General features: G+C 39.0%; 1 protein-coding gene across 7 annotated transcripts in view; it reads right to left on the reverse strand.

The window, feature by feature from the left end:
- Positions 1-25,261, reverse strand: part of NLGN1 (neuroligin 1) — a 405,822-nt gene that overhangs the window by 305,627 nt on the left and 74,934 nt on the right. For 4 of the 7 annotated variants that reach the window (XM_075418312.1, XM_075418310.1, XM_075418311.1 and 1 more), the window contains exon 2: positions 16,071-16,877. In XM_075418312.1, the coding sequence (XP_075274427.1) occupies positions 16,071-16,563 (493 nt within the window). In that variant the 5' untranslated portion in view covers positions 16,564-16,877. Of the gene's footprint in view, positions 1-15,569; positions 15,630-16,070; positions 16,878-25,261 lie in introns of all 7 variants that reach the window. The other 3 variants (XM_075418306.1, XM_075418307.1, XM_075418305.1) reach the window with 1 other exon arrangement.

A 25,261-nucleotide genomic window follows, 5' to 3' on the forward strand; every position in this document is an offset into this window, starting at 1 on the left:
GACAAATCCCGCTCTCATAACAGTAAATGGCAATGTTGCCATCAGCCAAGCCTTGCAATTACTGGCAAACTTGAACTACCCTTGGACAACCCCTGGCTTCCACAACTGCTCTCCTCCTTAAAATTAGGAGCATGCTTAAGTGAGGGTCTTAAATACGATTGAGTCTCTGAATATACTCTGCAGCTCTTCAGTACAACAACGGCATTTGATCTGAAAAAAAGTGATGCCCGAGTCCATGGTCAGCAGTGATTCAGAGCAGCCCTTTGCACTCAGGAGAACAAGGTGAGATGGTATCACTCCCAGGCACATTTCTTTTTTCCAGGCAACAATTTGTATTATTTTCACACTCATTTTTTTATGCTATGGCTGATTATCATATATGATGCCATTTAATATTCCATTATTCCAAGTGACGGAGCACTGGAACAGGTGGCCCAGGGAAGTTGTGGAGTCTCCTTCTCTGGAGATATTCAAGACCTGCCTGGACAAGGTCCTCTACAGCCTCCTGTAGGTGACCCTGCTTCAGCAGGAGGGTTGGACTAGATGACCCACAGAGGTCCCTTCCAACCCCTACCATTCTGTGATTCTGTGATTCTGTGAAGTGACCTCCATAGCAGCAGTTGTACCAGGTAGGACAATGCACGCTGCCATACACCGTACACTACCACACAACGCGTAATACCGTAACAAAGTCACTGGGAGATCACATCAGCATCTGTGGGTTTCTGTAAGCTACGTCTAGGCTGTTCACCTCTGGTTACTCTGTGTTGTTTAGATACACTTATACTCTTTGCACTCCTCCTTTCATGCATCTAAAAATAAAATTGTATTAGAAAAAAAGGAGACAATTATAATGGTTCTACGTGAGGTTAGGGACTGAGTTCAAAAACCGGTGCGCTCCCGACTCAGCGCTTTGCCATCACACTGCTGCCTCTGGGGAGGACAGAAATACAGTGGCTACTCTCACCGGTCCAAAGAAAGCCCTGTGCTAGGGGCTGAAAGTGTCATTAATTCCTCCGAAGGGGCCATTTCCCGCCGTTTCATATGACTTTTGGAAACAGTCACTAACTGGCACACGCGTGAAGTAGGCATGGTGGGGAGAGAGACCCGCTCGGTCACGTCGGTCTCCCTTTGAAACATGCACTTGCCTCTGCCACCCACTGAGTTAAATGATTATATTCAGGAGCTGAAAGAGCACCACTAAGACGCTGAGTGGTAAACACACAAATCAGGTCAATCCTTTTGCTTTCCTTGTAATCCCTGTACGTTATTTGTTACTGGCTTTTACTGCTGCCTCCTTCTCCTCTTCGGGCACTCTGTGCACGCACCCGAGCACTCTTGCTCTCCTTCTCCTTCACACCATGTATTATGGCAATCCCTTCTTATCAAAACTCCTGTATTCTGCACTACTTTACTACATCTACTGGCTTTATATCTTCACCTCTGTTGTCTTTTCTTCACTGTAAATTCTCTAGAGCAGGGAACTTGTTTTCTCCAAGTTTGTACTAAAGCCTGTAAATTTACAGCACTCTAGGAATGTTTGATAACAGCACATAAATAATTAATAAAAGCTGCAGCAGCCCTTTCTTTTTCCCTATTTGGAGGCTGCAAGGCAGCAAGACAAGTGGGAGGCAGAAAATATTTCATGGGCTAAGATAAGACGTGATTCTCACCCCTATGGGGGGTAGCTGGCTGACAAATACTCGCACTTAGGAAAGATCAGGACTAAGTTGAGCAGGAATTAAAGACAAGAAGCATTGCTTCAGCTACATGAACCATAAAAGTAGCCCAGAAGCATCATAAACAGCCTGGCCTAAAAAAATAAACATGCGATAAAAAGAACGGGATGTTTTAATTTCAGCTCTGCAATGACACACAGTCTCTTTCCCTCTCTGTGTGTGACTTTGCAAAAGTCCACTCCTGTGTCCTCGTTTCTCCATCTTCAGTATAAAGGAAAAAAATAAAGGATATTGTGACAAATAAATAGCTCATGATTTTGTAGCCCTAAAGAGGTAGTAAATGTTTCTAAAATGAAAGAAATGGAGGTGGAAACATGAAATAAAGACAAATCAGACAGAATAAGGAGATCAGAAAACACAGAAGAAGTGCAGAATAACATAAAAGAGATGTGTTATTGTAGGAGAGGCTGTGATACAAGATAGGTATGAAATTATTTTGAGAAAAAAAGGACAAGGAAACAGTAAATGTGTGTCTCGGGCACAATTTTCAAAATCTACAAAACATTCAAATCCCCTGTATCTACCTCTAAGTTTGTGTTTGTTCATCTTTTAGGTATGGAAATTTGGGCCTGGTCTTCTACAATTTGATTTGAATTTCATGATTAACTTCTATATGGCCAAGAATTTACCCACTGGGTACAAACAGTTACAGGTGCTTTCTACTGGAGCACTAAGGAAAGGACTTTATGGATTTTTGTGCCTTCAAAATAATCAATAATGCAATCCTGACACTTATGTCAGTTTTGCCGCTAAATATCCTAGTTTCTGAAGGCAATCAAGTACTTTGGCACCAAAGAATATTAACTGCACTGAAAGAAATTTGAACCTTCAAAGTGCAGGGACAAAACCAGAAGCCACTATGTCTAGCACTGAATGTTTAATCAGGCAAAACATCATAAAAACACAGCAAAAAAGGGCAGTAAATTACTTGATTTCAGTGCAGTGAAGTCTTCAAAATTAGTTCTTTTTTAGAACAGAGATATAATGACTAGCTTCTGAATAGATATTGGCACAGCAGGGCACACAAAAGCCCTGATTAGCTGCTGTATATTGGAATCTTTAGTTAATATTTGTTCTATTTTGGTGTTGATTTCTGACCTTTCCACTTTGACTTTAATTGGTCAAAATCCAAACCTTTTTGAATTTATTTAATACCAGATAACTGTTTCTAAATTGCCAGCATGTCAGGTCACATCCTCCCAATAAGGATGGGGAAAAAAGGCACTTTGCAGTTTTTTTCTGTCACTTTTTCAGTTTCAGCTAATTCTGAAGTAGCAAGCAACATGCATAACAGTTGCAACATCACTTGCGATGCAACAGTTCTTGAATTAGTTCTGGGGAAAGGAAAAAATCCCCAGCACATGAACTATGTTATGTCAAGCCTGATTCGGATGTCCTTCACCTTCATTTTAAAAAGTGCAGGTGTACTGCAACTGCAAACCTGTATTTCTATGTCAGTGGTCAAGTAAGAAAAGAATACAATACAATCTTGCTCCAGATTTTAATATTAGACAAAGCCATCAGACATTTCTTTGTTAACTCCTAAACCAGTGATAATCATGCAGTTTTTTCACCTCTTTGCACTTACAGTTAATAATACCAGAAAATATTTAGTGATATTTCAGAGCTCTAGCTGCTGTTGTAATACTGTATAAGAGCCTCCTCACTGATTGATTTACATCCACAACTCCTCTTCCAAGAGCTTCCTTCCCAAATTAAACATGCTAATGATTTTCTATGCAAAATTTAACAACCTAATAGGCTGAACAAGTCAAATGAAAATACGCTAATTATTGCCTTTGATGTATACTATTCTGCCAATTCTCTCATGAAAACAGTGTATTAGCACTAGCTGGAATACTTATTAAAACATATATTAATAAAGAAAAGCTCATATACATATATATGTTAAGAAAATGACATTGCAAGATGCAGAAAACAGAACTTCCAGGCTTAGAACTGACACAAATGGCTATTATATACTGGAAAACCATTTTCACAGGAGCCCTGAAAATAAACTGCTAAAGAATGAATCACAAACCTTTATCTGAATTAGCTAGTGTTGGTTCATAACTCTGGGTTGATGTAATAAAGGTAGTCAAAATAAGATTACACAGTCAAAATAATAAATACAGAATGAGATAAGAGAGATAATAAAAGGCTGGCGAGAGGCAGAAGGCTTCCTGCCTAACCCCAGAGGTCGGAAATGAGCTCCCCCAAGAAAATGCCCAATTGCTTTATAAAGTAAGATTTCCACATGCATGTTTTTTTTTTCACCTAGGGTACAAGCAATAATGTGTTTTAGCCTATGACCAGCACCACAGAGAGATTTTTACTGTAGAAATTGATTTTTCCCATCCTCCAACCCGGTTCTGAGCATGAGGCGCAGTGCCACTGCAGTCTCACCACATGTAAATAGAGGCAAACAGACAATAAGAGAACATAAATGTTCTTTAAAGAAATACAGTGACACAAGATTACTTTCTATTGCTTTGTCTTTAAGAGTTTGCTTATAATGATTTGATAATCTAATCTAATTGATCTCTCCAAGTACTTCTATGGCTCTAATCACTGTAGTATCTGATTAGTGGAACAGATCCATACTTTATCTCCACATTTAATAACTAAATCTATGCTTGAAATAGAGTCACATGAGTTCACCAGAGGGAGAGGGCCAGATGCTGCTCAGCCAGGAGAGGAGGGAGGGAACAGCAAAAGGCTAGTGAGGTCCAGAATGACTGGAAAGTGACGTTTGGCTTTGTGTCAAATCATCCCTCTGCAACCAAGCTCTGTTTAAACAGCACATTTCTGGGGTTACAGAAGTAAAGTGGGACTGTGACATAACTAATGGGGGCAGAACCAAAAATGAGCTACTGTCTGTGGCCCGCTCTCCTTCAAACTGTCTTCTTTGCAAGCATAAAGTAAATGTAATTATTATTATCATTTCTTTGTTCTCTTCCAGACTAGCACTTCATCAGCCTGAAAATTATGACATTTCCTGAATGTGTTTCAATGGCTTCTTAACCTTTCTAGTTCCTGAGTGCTGGTGCAATGGCATGCCGCACTTAGAGATTTCAGCAGTAAAGAGGTTAACACCCAAAATTGCTAATAATAACAATGGTATTCACTGAGCCAGATAATCACTCACACAGAATTTCAATCCAAAGTCACTTAAAATTCAAAAGAAACCACTGTATTTCTCTAAGGAAGCGACGGCATTTAGAAGAATATTCATAATTCAAACAACAGGCCAAAATCCAACTTACTGCTGAGTTTATCTATTTTTAATCGAGCAATATTATGGGCTAGCTTTTGCTCTACTTCAGGTCAAACCTATTTAGTGACACATCCTCTGACACATGCCTAAGTACTGGACAAGGGCTGACAGTCAGACCACGTGCACAGCGCAAATATCAAGTGTGGAAGGCGATGTGGAGCATTTCTGGAAAATCAGTTGTTTATTCCTCTCTCATATGACTGCTGCTTTTTTGTTGTGCTGATATTCAGCCAAACTAGCTTGTAGTTGAGTATGTCAAAGCTCTGGGCAGAAAAACAGCAACTCATATACGTTAGCAAACTTTGGAGAGAAAAATAGTTTCTGCCACTTAAAACTCCGGGGTGGAATTGCGTGCTGCCTTCTTGGTGTTATTTTGCCTAAAGGGAAAGAGCCTTTTAATTCTATTTCTATGCTTGGTTTGCACGCTGCCTGGCAGTGTACACCTGTGTCAATGTGTGTGTCAGGAGCCGCCTTTGCTGTCAGATCCCCCGTCCTGCTTCTTTCAGCTCATCTTCTGTCTCCCAGCTCACCTCTGCAGGCGAATGTCCCTCTCACGCCTACCCACATTCCGGCAGCCATCTTTCAAAGATGTCAGGAACAGAAACAATATCAGCCTGTCAAAAACACATGACTGCTTCACAGTTCAAGGGGCAATGTTCTCTTTTGCATCTGAACGACACAGAATGTAATGCACGCAGAAGGGGATGCAAGGGATTTCTGCTAACAGGCCCGGATTCAGGATCGGGGGGACTTCTACTGTGACCTCTTCAGCAACCATCCGTGTCTCTATAACACTCAAGCACGCATTCCCCATGATCTGCTATCAAAATGTGCTTTGAGGCAGGTAATACCTTCAATACCTAAAGAATTGCAACTGCAGCACTGCAAGAATTGCCGGTTAATCAGGGGTTTCATGGCACTTTAAAGAAAAGACAATCGATGCACCCTTTGTTTCTTCCTTTACGCGAGACTTCAGCGATGGAGACTTCATATAAAAGAGACTGCAGGTGCTTCAGCACTTCAGTATAGCAATTATTTTTGGTTTTAAAAGTTATTGTTTGTAGCAAAAGTAATCCATTTGTCACTAACGAAAGGCTCAGTTAATGACTGAAAAGTGCAGAAAACATACTTCATTCTCTTTCCTGTTCCATACAGCGCAGCAGTTAATGGATTCAGAAGGGTGCTCTGGCTGAGTTTAGCATCATAGAGAAACAGGGAAAGGACTACGATTTAAAAACTAGGTCTACAGCCTGATGATTTCTTGTGAAATTCCCTGAAGTGAACCTGCCTTTACCACAGCAATATACAGTAATATTTCATGGATCCAAAGTGCTGTATAGATCATGGGGCACGATCATTAACGAAAGAGGTCTTGGAGTAGGTAAATGTGCAAATTCTTCCGTAACATCCATTTGACTCTCATAAGTATCTTAGATCTGGCCTTCAGCAGCTAAGTTCAGATTTAAAAAAAAATATCCAAATGCTTTTTGGCACTTTAAAATGAGTATGAAAACATAAGAATCAATAGCAATTTTGCAATCAAGTAAGATAAATTGTACTAGCTTTCCTTTGAGCTTTCAAATTTGTTTATGACTGTGTATGTATATACATATACACAGATAAATGTATGTTTCATATTCCCTTACCACTGGGTCTATCTCATTAAAACTATTGCTTTGGGAATGAGGATTCTCAGAGTCTAAATTCTTATTGGTTCAGCTAGATCCAGCTGGTGAATGATACTTTCTGTTTGCCTGTTCACTACGCTAAGACGATATAAAGACCAAGCTTGACAACAACAGTGGTGGCTCAGCTTCCTGGTCAAAGGGCAGCAAGTCCTTGGAAAACCACCACAACCGTATAAGCAAATCAGTTCTTGTGTTGGCTGCCTCGCCAAGGAACCTTGACACAAGATGCTACAACCAAGGAGCTCTTCTCCAGGCCAGGGACGGACGGTCCTTCTGCAGCTCAGGGTACAGCGAGACATTACTGCTACCTCCGGGATCTCCTGCCTCATAGAGCTTTGTCTCCATCCTTTTGTGGGATATTAAAATTCTGCATTAGAGTACATCCTGCAAACCCTCTTTAATCAGGCTTGAGCAAAAATGAGCTGATGTGAATTAAGTGAATTAAACAGAAGGTTTGTCTAACCTGCCTGAATGCATCTGAAGTAACTGGGAAGAATGTGCATGAGTCATTCCCCTAACGAAACTGGGAGCAAAGACTGGAGGAGGAGCCCCAGTTGGTAGGGGGGAGGTAAGTAAGAGCGATGGGAGGCCCCTCCAGCTGGTTTGTACATCGCTCCAGTCTGCCCTGAGCCTCAGCCCGACAGCGGGGTGCTGTCTTTAGAACCAAAACCAAGGTGGATGTCATGGTAAGGGTGGCTGCATGGTTACCAGTCATGCCATAGGTACGCTGTTATACACCCATCACTTAAGAACACACTATATTAGATTAAAAAAAAAAAAAGAAAGATACAATAAGCCTAAAAATTATATACACCTTACTGCCATTTTCAATGACTTTGAAAATTAACTGGAGAGAAGAGAGATCATCTGTACACTACAGAAAGCTGACATGAAAGAGGACGAGAAATCTGTGATCCTGAGGTTTTGGTAGATACTGGCATATGTTATCCTTGCCTGATATTTCCCGCCCACTCTGGAGGAGAGAAAAGGAGATGCTCTATACGGTTCCTGTGTATTGACACTGCTTTGTCCACCTCCTGTGCTTGGAGCATCACGTGGACTGGTGCTACAAAAGGAATGTTGTCTCTCTTTCCCCAACACCTGTTTGGACATTGCAATAGATAAGCAGATCACCAAAACCCAGAACGTAATTAAAACGTCCTTATATTTAGAGGAGCTTTTTCATCATCTTGAACCAACTGCTGGGTAGGTTTTCTCCCCCCCCATAGAAGAAGGATGTCTAAGTACAGACTGTGCTTGTACATAGATCCTATTTGCTCTGGGCTGAGCCTTCTAGAAAAATTCAGCAAGCTGTGCAATCTTCTTATGCAATGCACCCTTCCATTAAAAATCTGCAGACAGTTTTTAGGTGTGAGAATACAGAGAACAGAAAGTAAAGACAGAAAAGCAATAGAGACAAATCCTTTTCCACGAGCTCTGTGAAATCTTTTCTCAAAATAACTTTGGAGGGGTTTCACTGCCAGTTCATAGTGTGGATGAATCACTTCTGATATTTCTGATAAAACAATATTCAAAACTTCAAAATCACTTCCAATTCATTTATGCCACTATTTAATTAGGGCTTCTGCAACATGTTACAAGGACGTCATTATCCCCTATAATTGTATAATAACTACAATTTTTAATGAAATAATTGCAAGCACACTAGATATGTGGATATAATTATGGTAATTACATAAATACCTGATTTTCAGCTAATAATTAAAGAAGGCCTTTACCAAAAGGGTGAGATTTAACAAATGGAAGCTTTCCAGAAAACAAACACAAATAATAAACGTCTGTCTCCCTCTGATAGATTTTGCCTTACTAGATTATCTCTATACTACGTATATGATTTTCCACACACTACAAAATAAGAATAAAAAATATTTAAACAAATATTAAATCATATTGCGAGACCTCAGTAGGGCCTGCAGGGCCTGATCCAAAACCACTGACACTGATGTAGCTCAAACCCAACAACCCTACGATAGCTCAGTATTTCTCAAGACACTGAATTGCAGATTACCACTGAGAGAAGGAAGATCTAAGTAGTGCCCACAACAGCATACAAACCATACTCTGATTCCGCTGCAACATAAAGGGATAGATCTTGGACCACCACAAAATGCTCGAGCAAAGGCCCACGTGCAGCGGAGTCCCTGACAGCTGTTGCAGGACAGCCAAGCCTGCCTTCAGGGCTCAGCACTCCAACACAGCTGCTGCTAAACCCTTCTAGTCACACCGGCTATGATCTGCTCCCAAAACGTGTCTTTTTGGTCGAATCTGCTGGCTATACGCCTGCTAATACAGAAACCCTGCAGAAGATTTATTCTCCCTCCACCGCCCTTGGTGGATAGACCTTTGCAAAGGAACTTCTTCCTGTGCTCTATCAGCTGAAAAACAAGAAACTCTTCAGCCAGGTAATTTTCCTTCCTTTCAAACATATTCCTAAGACTAAACTTACTATGCATTTACCATACTATTAGTAAGAACAGAAAAGGCAAAAGCCACCCTCAACAAAAAGCATATAGAAGACTGTAAGAGGGCAGGTTCTGATTACTGCTCTGATAGCATTAAAGGGATATTAAAGGAATTCCCAGAGCAGAGGAATTAGCAACATGATTTACTGTTACTGCTGAAATGTCTCAAAACACTTTGGCAAAACTCTAAAAGGGAAAATTAGCTGCAGCACCCCGCACTATACCATTTCCATGCGTCTTGCAATTTCTGCATTCATCTAGAGCAGCCCTGAGGTGGCTCCGATTTTGGCCAGAGACCACTCTGGTCCCAGCAATGTGTTAGAATATAGGTGCAAACATGTCTTAAAGTCAGCTGTGTCCCACTTCCCTTAGCCTTGTATTGTTCAGTGCTGCTGCTTCTTTTTAGGATAAATCTTCATTATTACAAGCATGAGAAAGTAAAATAAGAGATACTAATATTAAAACAGAAAGAAATGGTTTGATATCCCAAAAACAAATCTTATTTACGTTAAGCTCATTAAAGCAGTTGGGTTCTGAATGCAGAGTATAATTAATAGTACTATACATATCAAAGTAGAGAAGACATGTAAATTTGACAACATAAAGTGAGTGAAGAGGGCTAAAGAATTATAAGTGAAAAGAATCTGAAAAAAATTGCAATTATACTGGAGCAATATTAACGTTATAAGCAGATTATTAATACTATAATTTAGATGATCCTTAAAAATGGTTTGACACATGTAAGCATCATCTTTCAAGCTTCAAAAAATATGCAAAGAATACTAAAATTATTTGTATCCATGTGTATTATAAGGAAACAAAGAAATGAAGAGCATGAACACAGAGAAGAGCAAAGGAATAATAATACAATACTGGGGAAAAAATTACCAAAAAAGCAAGGAGAAAATAATAGTTATCCAAAAGTCATATTGGTTACTCATATGTTCCTCCTGAAAATGTACAAAGACACTTCTGTAGTTATTTTTTATAATATTTGTCCATTCTGGCTTTAAATGATAAACTAGAAACTAGCAGATTGAAAGGAAAACCGTCTCAGTTGTTTACTGAGTGCAACTGGTCCAACCCGAGAAAGGCCAGGGGAAGAAGCACAAACCAGTTTTATCCGACTTAATATTAGCAGGGTAACAGTACTATTTTAGAGCCTGTGTGTGGGAGGATGTAGAAAATGAAAAGCAAGCGGTAAAATAATGGACAAGGAATGGAATTAGATCAGAATTTAAGACCTGCTAGAACTATAAGCACTGTCAAGGTGTATGAACAAAGCAATGACAGCACGACGACTGTGCGGTCAGCAAGAGCTCAGAGCCTGAACAACCAGACATTTACAGAGGACTCTGACCAATGCTGACGGCATTTAAGATCACTGGAGTCTTAAAATGCAGTCTGCAAAGTCTTCTGTTGTCAAGAATTGGCTCACCCAGAAAGAGGACTGTGGAAAGTACATCAGAGTTTAAGCATTTTATTTTATTTCAAATATGACATAAATCTACTGCACATCTTTGAAAAATGCTGCTAACTGACACTAACAGCTTTAGGTTGTGAAAGGATGAAAAGGTCTGTACAAGACAATGTTTGCTTCATTATCTTCTTCCATGTATTACTAGTATAATAGGAAATGCTGCAGTGGTATCTGAGGAATGAAAAACAGGAATACAGTGCTTCAAAGAGGAACAGGAAAACAGAACAATCTCGCACCTTAGTGCATAGCTCTGGAGTTCAGGATCATGGACTGCATTTGTGCCTGCTGATACCGCAGGGATGAGTCCTGGCCTCATGAGGCCAGAATGAGGATGAGGGCTCCCCAGCCAGGAGCCAGCAAGGGTGAATAGGGCCAAGACTTCAAATGTGGCTGGCAACTACTGACACAAACACACTGCAGGCAAATAACGCATTATGAATTTTCAAAGTGGCCTAATGAAGATATACACCCTTTGTAACAGTTAATATACACTAAAATATGCACTAAGGTAGCTCTGTGGGCTTTCACACTCACTCTCAAGTCACCATGAGCCCTGGTAACAGTCTACAAATGCACGTTCTCAGCCTGCTGGCACGGCAACGTGTTTTGACATAGCTCAGTCTACAGTGATGGAGGCTCACACCTTAGATTTCACACTTTTCATTTATATGGCCGTGGAGAAAGAATATTTCAATAATTTTTGACAACATACCATCTACAAGTCCATTACTTTGATATTATTTTCTACATCACATATTTAGAAAAAAAGAATCTGATAGTCAATTGACAAATTTTGCCAGTGGAAATAAACATTTTAAAAGGTCTCAGCTTGTCCTTCTCTGATTGATTTCAGAGCTGGAGCAGGTATGCAAAAAGAAGTGAATTTAATGAAGTCCACAGGAACTGCACATTGCATTAATTCCTTTTTTCAAAAATGTGATGATAAGTAAACAGTTCTAGGATAGTTAAATGGAGTATTGGATCAAACACCAAACAGAAACACAGGGCAACAGGCTGAATTGGTCTCTTGATTTCTGCTTAGATTTGTAAAATATTATTGCTAAGCTTAAGAGCCTTAAAGTTATCAGTGCCATTTATGACTCACCACTGATGCAACATATTCTCTGTTGGAAACAATGGATGATCAAAGCAGGATGAGATTAGAGCACTGTGATTTGTGTTTCATTTCCAAGAATGTAGGTATGTGTATATGGTCCTATGTGTCCATAGTAAGCACAGCCATCACACAGAAAGTATAATGTTGGGAGTTTTGCTCTGAAAATCAAGTAGCCCATTAGGAGGCATAAATATTAATAGAGCTGTCTAATCCTACACTCTCAAATGAGGTGGTTCAGATCATAATTCTTTGCATTTAAAATTTATTCACTGCACCGGCTAGAATAAGAAACAGAATCCACATGTGAAGAAGTCACTGATGCTGGGCGGTCTCTTAGCCACTGATAATTCCTAAACACAAAAGTAAGGATCAAGTGATTTCTTTCCTTATTCTACTTCCAATTCTCCCACAAATACTAATTTATCCAAAACTGCATGTACATGGCAATCAGAATATATCATATTCTCTATAAAAACTACACCACCACATTTTCACATTCGGGTATCTTCAGGCAAGAACACACAATACCTGGTGTTTCATTTAGTGGTCATATTAGTGATCATTTGCAAATTTTCTTTGGTTGTCAGTGAAGCAGGAAATTCATGGTGCAAACTGTTGCAATGCAAAGAAATTTGTATAGAGTATTAAAAAACCCAGGCATGCAGCTAAAGCAGGATGTAGAGTCCTTCTAAGAGACAGTAAGTTATCCTGTCATTCTGAGCCATGAGTAAAACATTTGTGCTTCAACTATAAAGTAAAATAGAGATCTGAAATAGCAAACAGAGTGCAAAATTACTCCGGTATTCCCTAGAAATTATGCAAAAGTTTGTCAGGAAATTCAGGAAGCACCACATAACCAACAATATCATTAATATCGGTCAGTAAAATGGTGTACCTACAAAATTACCTAATTTCTATTAAAATTTACAATTATGGAGTCTAGCCTCTAAAAAAACAACACAACATTTATTAGATGCCTTTGTACAGATTTTCCAAAACCAGCCCTAGCAAACAGAGGTTTCTGCTGGTGTGCATATCCACAACAGAATTAGTAACCTCTGACCATGTACCTGAAGACAAGACACAAAACCAGATGTTCTTCCTTTATCTACTGAATCAGTAAATTGAAGATTAAGTATACTGAAATACAGGCATCAATATTTAGCAAAAAGCATGCTATATTGCCTCGTTTCTTTCCACCCAGCTCCACCCTGTCCTTTTGTAGCCTCTGCAGTGTGCATATCCAAATCCCACCAAGAGGTGGTAATGGTTATGATGCTCATTACAATCTCTAGCATGACTCATGGATAGAATTCCTTTCATTTCTGCATCTATCTTCATCAGATTACCCCTTCTTCTTCAAAATTTTGAATTTTCTCGTGTCCCTCAGCTGACAATAAAATATAGATGCCAATTTATTTATCTAATTCAATCTATTGCATATAATAAGAAAGAATCAAACAATATATATGATAGCATACGGTTGTTGGTTCGGTCACTTCGAATTTATATATCCTTTTTTAATTAAAAATATGGTGTAAAAGTCTGCCTCTTATTTTCGTATTTTCTCTTTCCAGTAATTTTCATCACTAAAGGCAATGAAATGACTGCAACCTAAAAATCCAGCAAAAAAGTGAATATTGGGCCTTTGTTCTTTCTCATAAAAAACCAATACTATTTCCAAGCTGCTGTTGCTGCCAAGCTGCTGTGACTCTGTTGCAACTTTGTTCTACAGCATGATTTCTTTTACTACTAGGTATGGGGGCAATCCGAGCCAAGGATCATCTTAGGTTATACACGGGTGAGTAGAGCATGAGTTACTCAGAGAACAGAGATTACTACAGCTATGCCAACTGCCCAGGCTGCAGGTATTCAGGAGCTCTCTGCACTTGTCAATGGGAAAAGATAGGCTTCTGCTGCTTTTACTGTGCTGCGTGTGCAATGAATTTGACTGGAAAGGTACCTATTGAATTTCAAATAACTCTCTCTTTATTCTCCTTCAGGCTCACAGGACAATAAACGTGACTTTCTCATCTACCGGGCTCTCCCTCCCTTTATTTTTGCTATTTTTCTGACTTTTTTTTTTTTTAATATTCTCTCAGAGGAAAAGATGCCTTCTGAGAACAATGATGGAGATCTGCATCTTTATTTATGACTTTGTGAATCAGCGTCTGGGTGATAGGAAGTGAAAGTTGCTCAGCTAATTACACATGCTTGATGAACTGCGTAATAACTGCTGCAGCTCTACACATTAATTGAATGCATATAAATGACAGCAGTTATTCTAACTTGAATGATGTGTGAAGAAGTGACGTTGCTCACAGTACCCTGTTTATCTTTGTTTTCAACTTTGGGAATTCAGCTTGAACAACTGTATTTTTACACCACTGAGCAAAGATTCCCTAATACAAAACATTAGAAGTTGCCTCAAAGCCCAACACTTTAAAAACAAATTGCCTTAAGTCACTGAAAATGGATTTAGACATCTAAAAAAGCATACACCAAACAACTACAATTACAATTAAAAATTAACACCTAGCCACAACCAACAGTCAGTAGGAGCTGTAAGAGCAAAAACCTTGAAAAAGAAGGCTACCTCCATTTAGATGACTAGGTATCACCTTAAAAACCTGATACAGAGTTTATAGAGTTGAACTTTCCCCAACTCTAAACAATTTCATGCTATGATACTTCCCTAAAATGTATTAGTTCTGGAATAGCAGGGACGTGTAGGAACTGCTATAAAAAATATAGATTACAGCTAATAGGCAACCATGTACGTCCACACTGCTCTTTCTTTACCCTAAAAAAGCATTCTAGCTTCAAAAGTAGTCCAGCTATTAAAGACGACATTATTTTAAAGAAAACAATACAGAAAAATAATTTGTTGCAAAACAAATGTGTAAAGTAGTACAAAATTTGTGCTTTAAACTGGTGCCAAACACCTGCTTTAAATCACCTGCTTTAAAATATACCTTCTATATTGCGTATCAATCGCTTCGTGAGTTCGCAAATGTTCCCAAAGAAATCTGCAAATTCTCCCACACTACCTAACACAAAAAGGGCAGAGGCCAAGTTTCCAAAGCTTCCAAACACAGGTTGCTTTCCCAAGTACCACATCACAATATTTTAACATTTCCCTACACTCCTGTTAAGAGATTTTCAGCTTTACAAAGAGAGTCGCAATCACCTAATGAAGGAAAGCAGCGCTCACTTTCCTACGCGTGCAAAGGAAGAAAAGCGTTTCACATCTACATTTCAGGAAAGTGAACGCTGTTCCAAGCAAATAAGGGTGTTACCACGTAGAAAGTTGATGCGGGCTTTCAGCTCTGCTTAGCTACAAAACATAGTAGCCGTTGTGCTACACCACTGGAATACAGAGCTGTGGAGCTGGGCCAGCAGCTTCAGTGGCAAGAGTAGCAGGCCCCAGAAATATGAGCTACCTCCTATGCATGGATATACAGCGTACGGTGTCTACGTACGAGTGACAGACACTCCTCTAAACCACGAGGCCAAGACAGAGCAGCTGCCGGTCAGGTCAGCATGAGATACTGCAAGAGAGATGATCAGGTGCAACCGAGTTCAGGCTTTACAAATGTTATCTTCTCATCTGCTTTACATGGTCCTCTCTTTAAGTACCTTTCTGGCCTTATGAGGACAAAATAGTCCCTAACAGTTCACTTCACAGCATCAGCAAATCAGACTCCTTCAGCTGTATTACTCGTTCTTCCTTTGCAAGGTTTCGATCTTTCCCCCATTTTTTTTTTTGTCCACTTTATACATACCTCCTTTTCTACAAATTTTCTTGCCGGGTTTTCTGGCACATTCCTTGGATATTCTTTTGACTGAAAAATGAATAGAAGACTAGAAAATAACATGGAGCTCCATCACAGACAGTAGGAGCATGCAACACCACTATCTAACTTAAATATGACCTGCTTTATTAGGTGCGGAAGAGTCTCAACTTGTTGTGCCTGCACATGCAATGGACAAGATGTGGATGCGTCTTCCCAGAAGTCAGTGGGTGGCAATGAGAATTAGGTACCAACTTTGACCTAAAAATACACGTGCTGTGGGAGAAAAAAATGAGCGTAGACAGAAAGAAAGCAAAACTAAACAAAAAACGAGGACAGATGCACACACAGAAGAGCAGCATGCACACATGTAATATGCTGGCATGCAAACAAAGAAAGCCATGCGTGCTACCAGTACACGTGAATTAATATTGTTAGAACGTAGAACAGGAAAATAAAAAGATCTCCCTGTTTCGCCTGCTATTAACTCACCATCCTCGGTTGGGACATAGATATTTAAATAGAGGCAGTCTTCATTCTGATCTTGTACATAGGTAGAAACTACATCCAAGTTATTAGTAAACCACACGGGAAGCATGACTTCAGGCAACCTGCCTTCTATAATGTTCTGGGGGCACACTGGAGCAAACTGAGTGGTATTTTTGATATCTGCCCAGGGAGACGGAGGTTCAGGAGGTTGAAAGCGGCGCTCCCCTGTTGGAGGGGCAGCATACGGAACCCCAAGAAACTGAATAACGGGCCCCAAAATTTCATTATTAAGTTCCTTCTTAATCCCTCTTATCTTGCCAAAGTTGGTGGTCACCACTGGGTTGGTATCATCCAATTTTTGGGAGGACACAGCTGCAGCGTGAAGCAAAAATCCAAGTATGCAAAAAGCAAAAGTGGCATTCAATCCCATGTGTAACAGGCGGACTATCATCGCTCTCCATACACAGTTCAGCCACATGGATCTTGGAAAGGCCATGGTCCCACATTAGTTGTGTAACTACAGTGAAGCAATCTGATTTGTATCCACTGGTGTAAAAACAGGGCAACCGAAGGAAACAGATCAGGTTTCCTAAATAGGTGCCTGTCAGAAAAATCTCAAAAGGCTTTTCATGCGGTAAGTATCTTCCATTGATTTTCCCACTTATTGAAGCTGCATCTTCACTCAGCACTATTTATCAGACTACATCCTATTGACAATTCTGTTTTCCATAGCAGCAATATGAAGAGAGCAGCCATTTACTGCAGAATCCCCTCTTACAAATCAAATCCAGTTAGCCGCAGGTCTATATCCTGGAGAAAATGAAAATAAATCATTAGTATGAAAGAGCTAATATGAGCAGAGTGATAACTAGATGTTTCACAAGTTATGTACATACATTAATAGTTGCTAGAGTCATGTAAGTAAAATTGCAGTAGTTTATGGGTCCATGAAATGGCGGGTGAAACACTGATTACTGGATTATCTATAATGTCACCTGTTGAATTTACAGAGGTTTTTCAGAAGAAACAGGACTCACAGAAAACACATTTTTTAAATTAACCTTTTTAAGAATAACCAATTTTCTGCCAGGCTACATTGCATAAGTGTTTATGTTAATATTTTATTTAACTAAATCAGTTCATAATCAATTTTCACCTCGTTTACACAAGTTGACTTATCAAAATGAAAGTAATTATTTCTTAAAGCAGAAGATAGTGTAATTAAGATAGGTATACATAAGACTCAAATGCATTTTATTTCATTAAAAGCAGTTTACAATACATATGAACTTTTTTTTCCATCTTCAAAAACAAGTTCTGATTAAAACATTGAGGCAACTGGAATATACTTGTAAGGATAGCATGAATTACTGCATTTATTCATGATAACCTGAATTGCCATACTTTGTACAGTTTTCTTTTTCCAGAAGCTTCTGATAGCTGATGAAAAACACCTACAGAGTGAGATGTTCACATCACTGAAGGACCAAAATCTGATCCCACTGAAGTGAATGGCAAACTCTGAATTTGTACAGAAGTACAACAGGACCTCAGTGGGTTTTTTTAGAACGGATTTGGAAACCAATATGGTCAGACAGTTTTGGGATGGAGCTGTACATCAGAGTTTTTATTTCAGACCAATCCAAACTACTGACTTGAGTGAAAAATGAAAATGAATGCACTCAATCCCTAGCACCCTTAATTTACAACATAAACAATAAACGTTCCCATAGACAGCTTTCATATACCCACATGCTGACGGAACAGTATCCTAGAAAAATAATCAGTTAGGATCAGAGACTGCATAATCTCAAATTCCAGATTCTATTTTCAACTCCTTTAGCTCAGAGGTTGTCACACAAGGCTGTGTTCCAGCACTTCTGAAAATTGCTCAATGCATATCATTACATCTTCCATACTCATGTTAAACATATTTCCAACACGATTTACAGTATCCCATTATTTAAAATGCAGTGTTATACACAACATAGCAGCGTAATCTTACACTCCCTATTAAGCAGTGCGTAGTGCACAAGAAATGTGTTTTGCTTTGTGTAGGAAACATTTTAAACCACCTGGTTTTGAAACAGCTTTGGCAGCTTTAATGAGAATTGTTTTTTTTATCATGCCTATACACATTGTAGAGAGAATTCAAAAGAACGGCTTGTCTAATAGTCAGACTACCCTGCAGTTTGGGTTATTAAAAAGGAGATTGTAAAAGCTATATAGGACAGCAGGAGATTTGGTTCATGTCTAGTGTTCCTTTAGCTCCAAACAATCTATCTCAGGAGGCAATAAGGAGATAGATGAAGCTTTTCCACAATTTTCTCTCTCCCTTTCTTTCTCTGCTAATTCTAACACCTTCACTGTGAAACTGCATTAAGAAACAGACTTACATCCTGCATTCTCCGGCTTCACATTCTCAGCGCTTGCTGGAAACACACCAATTTAGCTGTGGAAAATAAATCCCCAAAGTTGATGTACATGTTTGCATTCAGTTTAATAAACTTACACAGAACGGCATTCCAGCAATCGCCTCTTGGAAGACTGCTGCACTGTTGCGTTTCAAATTTTGCAGATAGTAGGATATTACTTGAGAAATAGTGAAGACAGAGTGCACCGACAGGTGCCAGAGCAGAAGGCACCTAGCACAACTTTCCTCTTCCGACGTGATGGTAGGTCACGGAAAGATGGAAGCTTATTCCTCAGTGGTATTCAAACACTTCCACAAATTTAAACCTTTTCCACTAGGAATTAAAATACATGTTTTTTTTTATTTCTATCAAGAGTAGAAAAATATACCCTCTGTTCTTTCTCAGACTTAAACTTATAAATGGCAGGAATTTAATCTCAGTAGCCCTCCTGCTAATTTACATGGTCTGGGGAAGGTCTGAGCACAAACTAAATTCAATATAGCCGTGCCAAACAATGGCATCCTTCTTCATTTCAAGCTGCTGAGTTGGTTCAATGTGGAAAATTACCAAGGCGCTACTAATAATTCATTTAGCACTTTCACTTTAGAAGTCTTAGACCTGTTTTCAGAACTAAGACAAGCTTTTCAGACAATTTTGATATCTAAAATGGTAAGTTTTTACAATGTTAGAAATTACATGAGTTAATCAGAAGAGATACATTTCGGATAGCAAGACTGGGGCTTCACTTTTTTCTTTAACTTATTCTAAACTATACTTATTACTCATGTAAATTCAAAGCAAATCCTAGAGCTGGGCTGTATTTTTAAGCTTGTCCATCAGCTGTTTTGTCATTGCAGCTGAACAGCTCTGCCGTGATTGAAAGTTCTGGTTTGCCTCCCATGCACAAATTTTTACTGTAAGGCAGAGACAGGAAGCTAAAACGGTTAAGAATATAACTCCATGATCTGTTTGGCTATTCTTAATTAATTAACTATAGGGTAGTAGCTAGCTTCAGTGAATAGATTTATAGGCTAGTAAATTGTAAAGCACTTGCAGAATTGGAATCAACAGATTTTCATTTTATTTGTAACTTGAATTCTGTATTTGCTTTTTTTCCCACAAGCCTTTCTTTTTAAATGGCTAAATAACAATTTCTTTTTGAGAGTCAGAGAGGTCAGACATTCAAGCCTGTCACTGGCTGTCCTGAAGCTATAACACCAAAAACACAAACTTACACAAATAAAGAGAATGAGACTATTCAAACCTTTTAAGACTTTTCTGCCAAAATTTTATTTCCAGCACCAATTGGAAAGGCAAGCAGGGAAGCCAGCCTGGAGCATGTCTTACTTGTTCAGAGCCAATGCCAGAAAATTTTCCTTAGTCCACCAGCTGCAGGTGATCTACCTAGGACTTTCCCTTGGTATCTGGACTTGGGTGAACAGGAATCAGTGGACAAAGAGAGAAGAAATAAACAGGTGCAGGCATGATCAGGGAGATGGGCAGGAGAATAAACTAAAGAGTAATTATGACCAATATGGGGCAAGGTATAAAGCTTCAGCATCAGAATATTGTGGATCTGAGGAGGAGGAGAAGCGTTTTCAGATTTTATTATTGTCTGGATGTGAGGATCACAATTGTTCCCTGTGGTAATGCAAATGAATTCTACTGTAAAAGGTATTTGATAAAGTCTTTCATGGTCTTTGGAGCAGTCTATGCTATATAGAGGTTTTTTCTATCATCCATTATTTTATTATCTTCCTTTCTGAATTTAAATTACTTTATAGCTCAGATTCTGAAATACGTTAGAGAGGCATTTAGTATGCCGAGGAGCGAACAGTCCAAGATAACTTCAGCGCATCTTTGCATTCCCAATGACATAGGGCATCCCACAACAGGTCATATCTGCTGCAAACTGAAGCAGCTAAACTCCTCTTTGTTACTCGTGCACAGAGCTTCAAATCTTCAGGGATGCCTTCAGCTGCACCACCTGTCAATAGCTCCAATGGATTAATAAAACCTTTGCTTCTGGCCATATGCCAGCTTCAGCGCATGTAAAGGCATTGTTATGGTATCTTTACACCACCGGCTGTTTTCTTTTTAGCTGAAGATGTACTCTGTGATTTGATATGCATGCTAAAAAATTCCTTTCTACCTCAGTTTTGCTAGCAAATCCCAATTGCACAAATATTCATAGAAAGTGATTGTAAGAGTTTTGAACACCACACAATGCTGCTTCATTTCAAAACACAAATGCAATTTTGCAGAACCAACTACATTTGCATCCATTTTTACTTACAACAGTCTCTACTTAGAGCTAGCAGCCCAGGGATGTTTCGCGTCTCTAAAAACAAATCCGTGTTCTAAAATACGCTATGATGCCAAACAGGAACATGGCCAGCGAAACAGAAGCCATTAAAGGAAAGGCTCTCACCCAGGTTGAACACCAGGTCGGTGGGACACACCAAATGTAAACATGATCAGACAAATCCTCAAGAGAGGCATCACAGAATTTCCCATCTCCTCTTTCACGTTTCAAGTTAGCAAAGGGAAGCGTTGCATCAAATACAGCATATTTCCTCTCCGTGTAGTAGTAAAGATTTTGAAACGAACCCTGCTCTTGGGTATTTCCATAAATACTTGGTGAAGGGAAGGGATTTACATGTATTTAGTTCAAGAAATGAACTATATGCATTTTTAAAAAGCAGGTGTGTGAAATGAGAGTAGAGGAGACTGCAAAGCTGAATACACACACCTGAGAAGGGTACAGCACTGGTGGGGTCTGCTCAGCTCCCACACGCCAATCCCCCTCCGCCTGAGAGCAGCTACCGGTCTGGAGGCTCCAGAAAGCAGCTACAAACCCAACCCTACTGAGATGCACAACCTTTGCTGAGATCACCAACCGAGGTACGAATAAGACATTATCCTGCTGGGGTCACAGTCCGACCTCACAATAGTATGAGATTATAAGCGTTACGCTGCACAGGTCCGCAAACAACCCAGTGGTAAGGATTTCCAGGTGCTACGCTGTGTAAATATATCGCTCCCGGATCAGAGAGACTGACTCCTCAGCGCCATTCTCACATTTACCTCTTTTAATGTTATGTTTTGTACACAAAACTTTACAACCAAATTAGTAAAAAGTATGATATTTAAATACAGTATTCAACACAGTGTAGCACAAATGAGTGAAAAGTTGAACTAAACTGAGTAGATGTTGTAAGACTCATTTAAATTGTCATGTATTTTTCAGCTTCACTATATTTTTGTTCTTCCCCATTAGTGGGAATATTCTCTAATGCTAAGTCATTATTAATTAGTATTTTCATGATCAAAAGATCCCTTTAAATAATTTCTGCAACTTAGTTTGCCAAAATAGGAAGACTTCTGATCATAATTTTCTATTAAGCTGTTTTTGAATTAGACAAATTAAACCTATGAGAAGAAGAGGGTCACATAAGTCTTATTATCTTCCATTTACTTGTATCAATAAATCATTTGCCTAAAATAGTTCTACTTCTTCACTGAACTAATTGTTTATATTACCAGAACCTGGCTACAATTTTTTAATGTGGACTACAGCTGTCTGACATTTTGCACAGTAAGTAGGTAACGAAATGGTGATTTTACCCATAACAGAAAGAATGGGTAACTCTGTCACTTATGTGTAAAGTTTTAGACAGCTAAGTAATACAGATTTAAATTAAAAATGACAGATGCACTGGTTTGGAATATAATGGGCACTGAAGTGAACCTTTATTCCTCTTAGCAGCTTATGGTTAACTCTTAAATGGACCACAAATGATAGTCGCTTTTGAGTACTGTGACTATTCAGCTAAATGATCAAAAGGCTATTCTGTTGATGGCGGTAGTGTGCTTCAGGACATGAAGATTTTTTGATCTACTGTAGAAATTCAGCTGAACTCATGTTAATCAGAGGTCACATCAGAGAAAAAAAATCCCAGAAGTTTCTTGTTTGAGATCTTCAGTACTGAAATCTGCATATTGTGTATCATAAAGTCAAGTGGCTTTAACTTGATTTGATTAACACTTCATACAACATTCACATGCTTCCCATGTGAGCACTCTAATGGAGTATACTAGATCCCACCCAGAGGCCCCTGAAACTATGCGTTCTTTTATTGTCTCTTGCAGGTGAAAAAGTAAGCTATAGAATTAGTAACAAAGTTCATTACCTGACATACATTTGTGGCTAACCCTTGGTTCCCTGGGGTTAATCATATGAGAAAAGTAAATTGGATTTTGTTGGCTACCTTTAATACTGTTATAATATCAACAAAAATACTATCTTTAATGCTAGTTCATCACCTAAGGCAAGCTTTCATATCAGGTTCATAAGATACCACTTTTTTTATTTTCCTATTTTTGAGGCATGAGGAATTTGAGACAAAAAAGCCTAAAATGCAGTTATTACCATTTCTTGAGAGAGAACTCTGAAAATAAAGATGCTTGAATGAACTCAGAAAAACAAACAAAACCAAAACCCAACAAACTTCCTTGTGACACAACAAAGAGCAAACGCTTTTCTTACTTGATCAGATTCTAGTCTCAATTCCATCAGGGTAATTGAGATCAAATTCCACTCATCATAAAATCCACAGAGGTACAAATATAATTTGTTAATCACAAACCTGACATCTCTAACTCAACTTCGAAAGTGCTCTTGAACGGCGTTACCATGCTTTCCAGCACTGCAGAGTGCACACTACATTTCGAGTGCAACCTTGGCTTTATGGGGATCTATCAACTTGCAAGTCCATTTCCTGTGATGTAGCACTCTGTACATCCGCAACTTTGCTTGTATTTGTTCCAAAATGAATTTCATGCTTAACTTGTTTTTCTTAATTAAACTTCCTTTAGCAGTCTCTAATATGTGCATTATTAAAACTCATTAGTCCCATTCATGCCTGCCTGTCATTTTTGGCTTCACATTCATGTATCGAAGAGCTCAGTTGCTTTATATAGGAAGCAAATTAAATAATAAATATGAGAACTTGAACGTTTTATGAGTGTCAGTATGAGAAAGTGGCTGCAAGGCCCATAAGGTTTCACACAAAAAAAGCATTACAACTAAAGCTAACATGCTGACACATCTCTGATCTATAAAGTCTGCAGTAATGGTAGCAGTAAAGTGTTGTGCCATAGACGGGGAATTTTTCTCTCGCATGAAATAGAAATAGGATATAGCACAGACTATATTTACTGTTGTAAAAAAATTTCAAATAAAATTTCCCAAAAGCTTAGAATATAACACCATTAAACGTCTACAAAGATTTACTCTTTCCATCTGACTCCATGTGTAGCTCCTATTATTCAGGTCCTTGTCCTGCTTTCATTGTCTGCCACTATCTGTGAGAAAGATACTTGTTGAAGTTATAGCAGGTAGTCTCAGGTCTCCCTGCAGTCATGTCCCAGCCACGGTGGCCACAACCCCAGCGACAGAAGTGTTTCCTAACCCAGCAGCGAGTGCTCGTGGCAACTATTTCAGAGCCTGAGTCTCCACAGAAATAACCCATCTTTGTGAACCCAGTCTGAAGAAACAAAAGCTCCAGCCCACAATGCCTATTTCACACAGGTTTGAGGATGTCAACTTAGCCAGTATATCTATATAGTGAGGGTTCTCCTAAATAAGTTGTCCTTTTCTCCTCATGAATATGTCTGATGCTGTGTGCCTACATAACACTTTACTGCTTTCAAGTACTTTTTTGGAAACTGGGGGACAGAGTTGCGAAAGCAGAAGGTAAAGGATGATTTTAAGTTCAGATGCTGAAGTTAAAAGCTTCAGATAAGATGGGATTAAATAAAAGTATAAAATACAACGTCAATGTACTCCAGTCATTAAATTCCCAGAACCAGTTCAACATGTGGCCTAATGGCATCTCTAGGCAGGATGTGATTGAAGAGATTTAGAAAATATATATTTAAATTGCCAATTAAGTTATCTGCTTGGATAAAGGAATATGAGTCACTTGAAATACAACATTTGTAAAGTGTCCTTGATGACTTCTATGATTTTACAGTCATACGTTGCTAATTTCCAAGCATTACATTCTCCCTTAACATGGTGCAAAAGACCCAACCAAGCACCAATGGAAAGTAACAGACTACCCAAAGGCAGCACTAAAATTGATTACGCAGAAAATATTATGAGGACAAAACAGAAGAATTCAACAAATGGGGGGAAGGGGACTTCAATTGCCTTTCTTTTAATGGCTTCATCTTTTATTTGCCCACAGCAGTAGAAAAAAACGTTTTACACTGATGTATGCAGCCCAGGTCTTTGCATGGCTTGATTACCACAAGGATATTTACAGTAGATGCTGTGCTCCATGGTTTCACACAGATGGTGTCCCTTTACACCCCCCTTTGTGTTTTAGTGAAAATTGGCACTGTAGAGTGGGTGTACAGAAAAACTGGCACATGGTACTAAGTAGCCAACTAGTCACTCTTCATCTCTGGATAATACGCAGCATGTCATTAACTAGCAATTAATAATTATGAAGCCAAAGTCTGCTGGAAAACATGTGGGGTCTTCAGAGGCAGGTGGAAATGTGGAGCTGAGTCACCAAGAAGTCAACAAGATTTCCCCTTGTAATTGTGATAATTTAGTAGTCATTCTGGGGAATGTAATGTCATTATTTGTTATTAAAACTACAGGATGTGCTTTCAATATGCAATACATGATGAAGTTTCCCATCGGTTTCTTTTTTTTTTTGCATCCCCTCCCTCCCATACAAACTCTTCTGCAACAACCAGTAGCAG

The sequence above is a fragment of the Opisthocomus hoazin genome, chromosome 4, assembly GCF_030867145.1.
Source record: "Opisthocomus hoazin isolate bOpiHoa1 chromosome 4, bOpiHoa1.hap1, whole genome shotgun sequence".
Taxonomy (NCBI): Eukaryota; Metazoa; Chordata; class Aves; order Opisthocomiformes; family Opisthocomidae; genus Opisthocomus; species Opisthocomus hoazin.